The sequence below is a fragment of the Geotrypetes seraphini genome, chromosome 3, assembly GCF_902459505.1.
Source record: "Geotrypetes seraphini chromosome 3, aGeoSer1.1, whole genome shotgun sequence".
Lineage (NCBI taxonomy): Eukaryota > Metazoa > Chordata > Amphibia > Gymnophiona > Dermophiidae > Geotrypetes > Geotrypetes seraphini.
The window spans coordinates 292,966,330-292,978,360 of NC_047086.1; the positions used below are offsets into that span (position 1 = coordinate 292,966,330).

At 41.2% G+C, this 12,031-nt stretch overlaps 1 protein-coding gene across 1 annotated transcript in view; it reads right to left on the reverse strand.

The window, feature by feature from the left end:
• Positions 1-9,214: 9,214 nt before the first annotated feature.
• Positions 9,215-12,031, reverse strand: part of GPATCH11 (G-patch domain containing 11) — a 57,955-nt gene continuing 55,138 nt past the window's right edge. The window contains exon 8 of the mRNA XM_033938921.1: positions 9,215-9,394. Coding sequence (XP_033794812.1) covers positions 9,339-9,394 — 56 coding nt within the window. The 3' untranslated portion in view covers positions 9,215-9,338. The remainder of the gene's footprint in view (positions 9,395-12,031) is intronic.

Below are 12,031 nucleotides of genomic sequence, written 5' to 3' on the forward strand. Positions count from 1 at the left end.
TATCTTCCATCCTTAGCTGCCATCAGCCCTGCCTTCGGATGCGGTACCACTAAATCGGGCGGCAAAAACGAAGACAGAAGCCACGGGACTTTACCTCTTGCCTGCTTTGCTCTAAGTTCTGCCGCTTTCAATCCCGCCCCTCAAAAACAGGAAGTCGCTTCAGAGGGGGGCGGGATCAAGATCGGTAGAGCCTATAGCGATGCAGCAAGAGGAAAAGTCCCGCAGATTCTGTCTTCATTTTTGTCCTCTGGTATAGTGGTACCGGCGCAGCCGAAGGCAGAGTTGAAGGCAGCTAAGTGAGCTGTCTGGATCTCGGGGCCCCCTTGAGTTGGGCCCAGGGCAGCTGCCCTGTTTGCCACCCCCTAACACCGGCCCTGAGAATAGGGAGGGTAGTTCCGGACTCAGTGGGTCCCCTGACCATGTCGGGCCCTAGGCCTGTGCCTACTGGGCCTACCCTTTAATCCAGCCCTAGCTTGGAGAGTTGGTTAAAGTCAATAGCTAGATTTTTGTTTCAACTTTTTATTAATCTTTGTAAATATAAATATTGTTGTTACAACCATTATGAAGAAAAGTTCCAATTGTGGAAGACATTTCATCTAAATCCATAGAAGTAAATAAAATAGACTATCAGTGTTTTGGAATGCAAGAAGGATTTTTCGGTTAAGTAGGTTAAACAAGCTAAATTCCACTATTGCATATCGTGTAATTTGGATGAATTTTTCCAAGAGTTTAGGATAATTTTTAAAGCAATGGATAACAAAAAATCTAACAGGCATTGTTGCTGAGTTAGGATATGTTGGAAACATATAGATCGCAAGATAATATAATCTGGATGTTCATTTGTTAAATTAAATATTGAGCAAATCGTATTCCATATTTCATTCCAATATAATTGAACAAATTTACATTTAAAAAACATGTGTTTTACTGTACCTAACGCAATTCTACAAGACCAACAGAAATGACAAATAGATTGATAGAGTGTGCTTTAATTGGTGTCCAACATTATTATGAGCTATATAAAACATTGTGTAATAGCTGCTGACCTAGATGATGAAAATATTACATTCCAAAATTTTTCCCAATCACTAATGAGAAATTGAATTGTAAATTGTATTGTTAGATTTTCAGAAAGTAAAAGACTTCATTAACTTGTAAAATTGAAATACTAAATGATCTGTAGCCATAAATTGTTTACAATAAATGATTAATGAAGAAAAGTGTTTGTCTTTAATTTTTGTGGTTAACTGTTTTGGAGAATGTAATAATTAAATCCATTTATAGAAATGTGTATGCAATACAACTTTTTATACCCGACAAATTTAAACATGGAATCACTGCAGCTTACAGCAAGTTGAGTTACATTGCGATATAGTGTTATTGATAGCGAGTTCAGTATTGCCATGTCGTTTTGAGGATGTCATTCTGTGGGAAGAGGGCTGGGAGGAGTTGAGTCTACTGGGGAAAGATAGCAAAGTTGCTTACCTGTAACAGGTGTTATCCGGGGACAGCAGTCAGATATTCTCACATATGGGTGATGTCATCCACGGAGCCCGGTACGGACAGTCTGACAAGTGAACTGTCACTTTAAGTTTGAAAAACTTCATGACTGCCATCACTCATGCACGAGTGCCTTCCTGCTCATCGAACAAGGAGCACGTGCTTGAATATACTGTGCTGAAAAGTTTTCAGAGCATTGCGGACTGCTCTGAGTTCCAAGAGTTTGATATGGAGCTTCTGTTCTTGAGCACATCAATGGCCCTGTGTCCGGAGACTGTCCACATAAGCACCTCACGCATACATGGAGGAGTCCGTGGTCAGGACTTTCTGATGCAGCAGTATTTGAAATAAGAGCCCTCTGGAAAAATTGGAAGAATTCATCCACCAATGAAGAGACTGACACAGTGATGGGTAAAAGGATCATGAGTCTGAGACCATTGAGACACCAGAGACCACTGAGCTGTTCTGAAATAAAGTCTCATGAAGGGAGTAACATGAACTATAGAGGCCATGTGACCCAAGAGTCTCATCCTGTGTCTGACTTAGATGGTTGGAAGATGAGAAATTTGATTGCAAAGTTGATTGAGGTTATCTTATCTTTACTGTGGTAGAAATGTCCCGAGTTGTACAATATTGATTAGGGTTCCTATAAACTGAAGAGTTTGAGAGGGTTGAAGTTGCGATTTGGGGAAGTTGACCTCAAACCTTAAATGTTGAAGAAAAAGGATTGTTGACTGAGTTGCCAAGTACACACCTTGCAGAGAAGTGTCTTTTAATCAGCCAAACGAGATAAGGAAAGACTTGAAACCCTTGAATTCTTAGAGCTGCTGCTACAACAAGGCACTTGGTGAAAACCCTTGGAGAGGAGGCCAAGGCGAAGGGCAGGACCCTGTATTGAAAGTGTTGATGGGGAATTTGAACCTGCAGAGATTTTCTGTGAGCTGGATGAATTGGTATTTGGGTATAAGCCTCTTTGAGATCTAGAGAACATAGGCAACCGTTGTGATCTAACAGGAGATATAGAGTTCCTACAGATAACACTCAAAATTTTTCTTAAATTTTTCTTCTTTATTGAATTTTTTTAATATAACAGAAGTATGACAATCATAACTCGATACAGATCAGAGATGAAGAAATTTAACATTAACAAAGAACAAAATATAAACAAGTAATATTTACTCTTATTTAGCTCACAATATTTATGAGATCAAGAAAGGAAATAAACTTCAAATCAACTTTTAAATTATATTAGAGTAACGACATCAGATATCCTATCCCACAGCCAGATGGAAGGTCATACCTCATTAGTCATGGTTACCAAACCTTCTTTAGAACCAATAAATTCGAATAGCTGTTTGGGCTCAAAAAATAAAAAAATAATATTAACAAGAAATGTAGCCCTGAGAGCAAGAACTCTTGGTTTTAAGGCCAAGAATTATTTTCTACGTCTCTGGGTTTTTTGAGCTAAATCAGGAAAAATTTGCACATTAGAGCCCAAAAACCTGTCATTAATATGACGGAAATACAAACATAGAATAAATTCCCTGTCACTTTCCAAGGCTAATGTAATTAACAAAGTGGTTCTATCAGTTACGACCTCAAGGGAAATTTCTAAATAAGTTGACAAGTCCTTGTCCATTTTGAACTGGTAGCTTTTCATTAGGAGTAGACTCCCCTTGTGGCCATTTAATATTCAGGTAATAAGCTCTCACAATTGGAGGTAAATTCTCCATTGGAATGGCCACGGTCTCCCGAAAATATTTTTTTACCATCTCTACTGGTGAGATAATAGGACATTTTGGAAAATTCAAAATTCTTAAGTTATTTTTCTGTGGTTGGTTCTCAAAATTCTCCGTTTTATGTGATATATAGGAGCTCTCTTTAACCCTTTCCAATTACACTCTTTTCATTTATCCTAACTCCTTTCTTCTCCAATTTTTCCTTTAAATTAGTTAATGTTGTCCCTTGCTCTACCTTAGAAAAGACAGTATCATAGTCCATTTTCAAAGTAGAAAAACTTAATTTCAGGTTGGAGTCCATGACTTATATGGCCTGCCAGAGCGCTTCCATATCAGTCCTTTCAGGCTTTTCCAATTCCCCCAAAATAACAGCTCTCCTTCCCGAAGCACCTCACCTCTTCTGTGGTGCAGGGAGTTAGTTGACCTTTTTCACCTGCTTTCTTCCAAAGAGTCCAGTGCAGGCATCCCTCTCATAGTGGGATATGACCTTCCTTCTCTAGGTGGTAGGACTCTCTCTACCCCCTGCATCAGTTCACTTCCGGATTGGGGAGGAATTGACCTTTGCTCCGGGCTCAACTACGCCCGGCTCAGTCCTGCGCTGAGATTGCCCAAAAAATCAGGGCTCTCCCCCGAAGTGGGACAGGATTCTTCACCCGAGCGGGCAAACGTGCTCTGTATCGATGTCTGAACCAACCGCGGAGAAGCTCCAGTCGCCGGAGGGCTAGGGCGAAAGACTCCCTTCCTCTTCCCCATATTAAAACATGGGGAGAGTTGCCACAGATGCTGGTTTAGACGAGGTAAGCAGCGCAGCTCATTCAGGTGTCCGTTCTCGACGCCATCTTGATCTCTTCTCTCAAAATTTTTCTTTTACTAGAAACTTGTTGAGATGTCAGAGGTCAAGGATGGGGCGCAGACCTCCCATCTTTTTTGGGACAAGAAAATACTTAGAGTAGAATCCCTGATTTTCTAAAAGGAAGGGACTACCTCTATGGCATTTAGATGAAGCAAGGCCTCTATTTCCCGAAGAAGGAACTTCTGCTGATGGTTGAAAGAGGACTCTCGCGGTGGATGATTTGGAGGCATAGAGAGTAACCATCCTTGATTATCTAATCTAATCTTCCATTTGTGAGTTACACAAACCTATACAAGCTCAAGGTGACAGATCAAAGAGGAATTGGGAAATTAGAGGGAGGAGATGGAAAAGCAAGGGGAGGGGCCTAGAAGGGGTGCAATACAGAAGCTGAACAGTTAAATGTCAAAGAGGTGGGTATTTAGGTTTTTCCTGAATGCAGTGTAGTTTGTCTCTTTCCTGATTGCTTCTGGGAGGTCATTCCAGGTTTTTACACCCAGATAAGTTAACATAGAGTAGAAAATTCGCTTGTAGTGGAGGTATTTTGTGGATGGCAGGTTTAGTTGAATTCTGTTAAGGATTCTTCTTGATGTCAACCAAACAGTAGAGAATAGTTAGATGAGAGGGGCTGCTGAGTTTCCGTACAGAATCTGGTGGAGGATACATTAAGTTTTAAAAATTATACAGGATGAAGATTGTGATTGAATCATATTTCTTTAATTTGTAGATTAGTCTAACGGCTGTGTTCTGGATGAGCTGCAGTTTGTGGATAATAGTGGTGTTGATGCCATGGTAGGTGGAGTTGCAATAATCCACTTGAGATAAGACCATCATCTGAACAATCAGAGCAAAGTGATGTGGGTGGAAGTATGGTCTTGTGAGAGGTAGTTGATGCATAGTGTAGATGGTCTTTTTCCTAAGGTTAGAGATCTGTGGTTCCGTTGTGAGAGTATCTTCTAAGATGCAGCCGAGTACCTTGGTGGATTTTTTCCATTATGAGAGTGATGCCTGATGAAAGAGTGAGGTTAGATATGACACTCTGTTGTGCAGTGTGAAAACCAATGGCTTTGGTGTTGGTGGCGTTCAATTATAACTTGTTTGTTGCCCATGTTTGGATTTTATCTATATTGTTTGAGATTTTTTCAGCAATGTTAGGATGTTTATTGGGATGTCATAACAAGCTTCCTTTTCTGAATGGGAAATGTATTTAAATTACCCACATTTTATTTTGTGTATAATGAACTTTGTTTCACAACTATTTGTTTACTTCCTGTCCTATAATGCACACTCAATTAAACAAGCTGAAAACTCTCTTTCAGATTTTGCAATTAGTATCCAATTCATCAACTTATGCAAATCTTCATATGTCTTAATTTCACTTCTTAAACGATATTCAATTAGTATTTATAGAGCCATCAGAAGCGGCACCCCAGCTACACAAAGTAGAAGCTCGTGGGGCTATCCTGCTGCTAGCACTTCCTCATAAGCTCTTATACTAATTTCTCAAAGTTGCTAATAAATTAGTGAAGTTTATAATATATTTTAATTCTTTTAAATAATTTCATCAACTTATCTTTTTAATCATCCCAGTTCAGATAACTCGATTCCAGGAACAGTTAGCCACCAACGCCGACATGCATGTTTCGTAAGCAATACTTCTTCAGGGCGTGGCACAACTACAATCAAATAACATGATCTTATTAAAACTCCCATATCATATTGTTAGTCTTTTCAATTTAAATAAACTTACATTTTAGTAGTTAAACACTCATTTAAACATGGTGGGTATCAGCTCTAGTCCAAAAGTAAGGTTTGAGTCGACATTCCACCTACCCCAAGTCATATAGACCAGGGATGAACGTGATAGGCTAGGAATGGCTCTCCCTGAAAGTTCTTTAGCCGACCGGCATTTCAGGTTAAAGAAATCCAGTCTAATTCCGCATTGAGTCCCACAGTGGAGATAAAAAATCCACTTCTGTTCTTTATAATTAATAAGAGACTCGATGTCAATGTCCTAGCCCATCATGTTCATCCCTGGTCTACATGACTTGGGGTGGGCAGAGCATCGACTGTTGGACTGGAGCTGATGCCCGCCATGTTTAAATGAGTGTTTACTAAAAAGTAAGTTTATTTAAATTGAAAAGACTGTAACGATATGATATGGAAGTTTTAATAAGATCATGTTATTTGACTGTAGTTGTGCCACGCCCTGAAGAAGTATTGCTTACGAAACATGCATGTCGGCGTTGGTGGCTAACTGTTCCTGGAATCGAATTATCTGAACCGGGATGATTAAAAAGATAAGTTGATGAAATTATTTAAAAGAATTAAAATATATTATAAACTTCACTAATTTATTAGCAACTTTGAGAAATTAGTATAAGAGCCTATGAGGAAGTGCTAGCAGCTGGGCTGGATAGCCCCTCGAGCTTCTACTTTGTGTAGTTGGGGTGCCGCTTCTGATAGCTCTTTAAATCTATAATGCACACAGGCATAAAAATGTAAAGTTCAAATGACAAAATTGCCTTTATTTTGTTATATCACATAATTATGTGTAAAAAATTTAGATGGTAAACATGGTTCCTTAGACTACATAAATTTGTATTTCAACCTTATCTGATAGCACAAGATAGAATCATACTGCTACCACTACATACTAGGCCTGATGAAACAATTTGTAAAGGCTTTGAATAAAGATGGTTCATGATTGAATACATGGAGGGGCATAATCTAAAGAAACATCTAAGTCCGTTTTCGTCTAAGTCACAAGTCATCCAAAGTAAAAAATAGAACACATTTTCAAAAAATACGTTCAATTTTTTTTTGTTTTGAAAATCATCTAAGTATACGTTCTGCTGTTCATATCGTCCAAGTCGCTAAATTGTCCATCTTTATACATTTTCGTCCAAATTTTCATCCAAGTCAAAAACACCTAGAACAAGCCCTGTTGGACATGGGAGGGGTCTGCAAAGTGATGGACTGAATACCCAGACATGGCACCTAAATAGTGGGGTACCTTACAGGGCACTGCTGTGAACTTCACAAAAAGGGTGCCATGTCTTCATATCACTACAGCTCCCTTATAGGTCATGGTGAGCCCCCCACAAACCACCTCCAGAATCACCTAGACCCACTTATTTACCAGTCCAATAGCTCTTATGGCTGCAGGATCCACTTATATGCCAGTACAAAGGGGTTTTGTGGTGTATAGGGGAGTGCACGTTTCAATATCAATGCAGTGATTACAGAGGCTTATGGGCATGGGTCCTCCTCTCCATGGGTCCCTAACCCACCCCCAAGACAGCTTAAGACGCCTCTGTGCAGCACGACTAGGCTATCCTATGCCAGATGATGATGTTCTGGAGGCACAATTTTCAAGTTGTGATTAATATTTTTATGGGGGTGGGGGGTAGTGATCACTGGGGTAGTGTGTGGGGGTCTGTATTATGTGTTTGCAGTGCTTATCTGGTCACTTTAGGTGGGTTTTTGTGACTTAAGACCATGTTTTAAATGGTCTAAGTCATAACGTCCAAGTTCCGTCAATCCTGTGCTGTATAACTTTCGGTTATACATGCAGTACGACTAAGTCTAAGCCTGCCCACGTCACGCCCAAATTCCACCAACACTCCTCTTGAAACGCTTCGTTTAGCTATGGTCATTCAGCAGCACTGTGAAAGCCTAGGTTGTTTTTAAATACATCCAAAACCCGGTTTTATTATCGGCACTTGGACGTTTTTGACTGATGATCATCCAAGTGCCGGCTTAGGCCGGTTTTTGGACGTTTTTCTCTTTCGATTATGAGCCCCATAGCGCATATGTTACCTGGACTTACCATGAAAAAACTGAAGGCAGGAATTTTTGATGGTTCACAGATCTCACATTTCTACCACTACATATAAAGCTAGGCCTGATGAAACAATTTGTAAAGGCTTTGAATAAAGATGGTTCGTGAATTGAATACATAGTGCATATGTTACCTGGACTTACCATGAAAAAACTGAAGACAGGAATTTTTGATGGTCTACAGATCAGACAACTTATAAATGACCCACATTTCATAGCATCAATGAATGAAGTTGAATCATGTGCCTGGTCTTGATTTGTTCTTGTAAAAAGCTTTCTTGGCAACAAGACAGACAGACAGACAGACAACTACAAACAATTAGTAGAGGATATGCGCTTTCATTTCAACAGGCTTGGCTGTAAGTGTTAAAGTCCATTATCTGCACTGTCACTTAGATCACTTTCCAGAGAACCTTGGCGACTTAAACGAAGAGCAAAGTGAAAGATTTCACCAATACATAAAAACAATGGAAGCCAGATACCAAGGAAGATGGGATGCACACATGATGACAGGCTATTATTGGAATTGTTCTGGCAGATCCCACTCTTGGAAGTCTTACAAAAGGAGCTTCTTGTGTTTCGAATGACTAGAAGGTTTGTATCATAAACTTGTGCTTTTGGTATGAAATAAGTAGATTTTTATGTTATATACTTTTCTTTTAATTTTTAATATGTTTCCTTCATGCTTAAAAGATATTAAACACTACATTAAAATATACTGATTTTTTAATGGGCGGACAGAGTGAAGAGTGGTATATGACATGTTCTGTATCTCAAAAACTAGAATTGATAGGAGAAAACTGGTGCCATTTTTAGAATCAGCAGGTCAAATATATTCAGAAACAGGTCTAACATTTCAGGCACAAAATGAGTGTTGGCCGATGATTAATTGGATTAATTAGCCAGACAGTTTCACTTCAGATTCACCAATGCTGAGAAAATATGGATGCTGTGGTAAAACATTTTGTATTCTGAAAGCAGTTGTGTAGCTGCAGAAGTTGGCATCTGGCATCACCACACTCCACCCCGCTCTTCCTCACCCTGCGTACCTCTTGAAATGTTCGCTGGCATGAGCAGCAAGTGGAAGATACTGCTTGCACCGGTGAACATTTTAAGAGGTTTGCTGGGGTGGGGATGGAGAGGAGGAGAGGTGCCAGTGTTCCTGCACAGATGGCACCTAAGGCGGTTCATCCCTCCTTACTACCCCACTGTCTAAAGTACTTGCATTTCATTTTGTCAGAACTACAGTAAAAATTCAATTTCCTATAAAGACAACTTGAACTCTTTTATCACCAACTACGTTTTAATTTTCAATTTTATGTCAGATCTCCTGAGCTTGACAGGTTGGGAATTTCTCTCTTGTGAAACGTCTCTTGCTGGATCCCCATGTGTTAGGAAACATGTTTTCAGTCATGATCTGCAGAACAGTCTCCAGGGCAGTTGGATAATAAGTCTTCATTGTCTGCAGAATAAAGTTTAAAATATATAACACAGATAGTTACTTTACATAATTTTGCTTTTGCTGAGTATTGGAATTTAAATATTTTAGAATTGCCAAATTACTCAATTCACAAAAAGTAACTTCTGGCCGATCCTTGTTGCAGTTATATTTATTGCCCTGCTTCTACTCTTTAAAATCAATGTTGTAGGTATCATAATGCATGTTTTATTTATTTATTTATTTACATATAAAAGGATGGGGTTTGGACTGATAAAAAAACATAAGAGTTGCTATACTGGGCAGACAGAAGGTTCACAAGTAGCTGGCAAGATCCCAAGGAGTATTATAAATTGCTTGCTCTAATAGAATTAATTAAAACCTAATTTCTAGTGCAATAGATATGTCATTCTGGATAAGTAAGTTAAGTACAGTGGAACCTTGGTTTACGAGCATAATTTGTTCCAGAAGCATGCTCGTAAACCAAATTGCTCGTATATCAAAGCAAGTTTCCCCATAGGAAGTAAGGGAAACTGCTTTGATTGGTTCCACCTCCTCCCCCCCTCCACGAGGCTACCGGCGCTACTCCATTCTCCCCCCCCTTGAGGAATCCGACGCTATTCCAAACCCCTCCCCACGATCCAGCTTCCCCCCCCGTGAACCAGCATCCCCCCCGCTCGCGTTGCCCCCCCCTCCACTGCGATCCTACTTTCCCCCTCCCGAGCAGTCAATGACACCCTTTACCCGACTTGGCACCAGTGCCGGTGCCCGAAGATCCTCCCTCTTCTGGCGCGGCTGGGCGGTGCGTCGGAGATCCTCCTTCTTCTGGGCTGGGCTGGACTGGCTTTGAGCATTTGCGCATGCTCAAAGCCTTCTGGTCTCGCTCTCTCCGAGATTGAGAGCGAGACCAGAAGGCTTTGAGCATGCGCAAATGCTCAAAGCCAGTCCAGCACAGCCCAGAAGAAGGAGGATCTCCAATGCACCGCCCAGCCCAGGCCGCGCCAGAAGAGGGAGGATCTTCGGGCACCGGCACTGGTGCCAAGTCGGGTAAAGGGTGTCATTGACTGCTCGGGGAGGGGGGAAAGTAGGATCGCGGTGGAGGGGGGGCAATGCGAGCGGGGGGGCGCTCGTACAGCGAGGCAAGCTCGGTTTACGAGGCACCAAGTTTGCGAATGTTTTGCTCGTCTTGCAAAACACTCGCAAACTGGTGCACTCGTAAACCGAGGTACCACTGTATATCCCTGTGCTCACAAGCCTTGCAGAAGGAATCCACTCCAGACTTTTTCTTAATTTCCCCTACTTCACAGAGGGCTCTACTGCCTCCTACAGAGAAACATAACGGAAGATAAAGGCCCTCTTGAATTCAGACACAGTTTTTTCCTTATGCTCGTGAGCCTGAAGGAGTTTTTCTGATTTGTTCTGCTTATTTTTTTTTTTTGGGGGGGGGGGGTATTTTCTACATCTTTCAGTGCTGGGAACTTCCCTGGTTGAGGGTCCAGCTCTGCCTGCATGGAGGAGAAGCTAAATGAGGTCTGCAGCTGACAGGCCAATCACTTGTGGTACCTGTTAACCAGCTGGCAGAAGCTTTTTTGGAGCTTGTGGTCGTCCTCAATAGCATTGCTCACCTACTGCTTGCAAGGGTTTGAACACAGGCTGTTAGGCATCCATAGGGTGCTCAATGGGGTCTCGCAGGGTGCTGGCTGTGTTTCACTCCCTCTCCCCCCCCCCCCCCCCATTTTTGCACCTCTGCGAGGGTTGGAGGCTCAGTCAGAACCGGTCAGACTGGCAGCCTGAAGATTCCGTGCTGAAAGGACATTCTGTTTAAGGCAATGCTCCATTTTCTTCTTGGGATATTAACGTGATTTTGCAGGGCCTCAGCCAGGCTTTTTACGAGCTGCTGAGGGAAGCATCCTTGATGGACCCGGCCCTCAAAACAGATTTTCTGGTGGCCTTTACTTCAGTGAGACGGGCCTCAGAGTTGCAAGCTCTTTCTGCAGAGAGCCTCTCTTTAAATTCACAGAAGCTGAAATCTCTTTGTGCACTGTTCCTTTCTACCAAAGGTGGTTTCGGTTATCCATGTCAAATAAGAAGTCAGATTGCCAGCATTCCAGTCCACTGGTTCCAAGAAAAAGGACCAGATTCTGAAGAAATTGGATGTTAAAAGGGTCCTTCTCCAATACCTAGAGCAGTGTTCTTCAAACTTTTTATACCTATGGACTGGCAGAAATAAAATAATTATTTCGTGGACCGGCAAACTACTAAGACTGAAATAAAAAACCCAATCTCCGCCCTATCCCCGTGAGCTTGGTCCTCGCAAACCATTTGATCCCATCCGCACATGCCTCAAATAGTTATGATTTTATATTGAACGTATTTTATTAAAATATAAAAAGAAACAATATTCTGTACAATTGTCATTTTATAAAATAATACAGGGCAAGGATCATCAAAACCCCTGTCCCCCTTCACATATATATGCTCTACTATCAAGAAAACTGAATAAGCCAAATTATTACAGAATAGTACACAGAAATATAATGCTAACAGAATACCGCAGTCACACATGACAGGAACAGTGTTAGCAGAGTGCAACTAGGGCAATTGCCCCCTGGTCAGAGAGAGCCCTAAGCCAACAGGAAGCTAAAGAAGCACTGCCTGGGC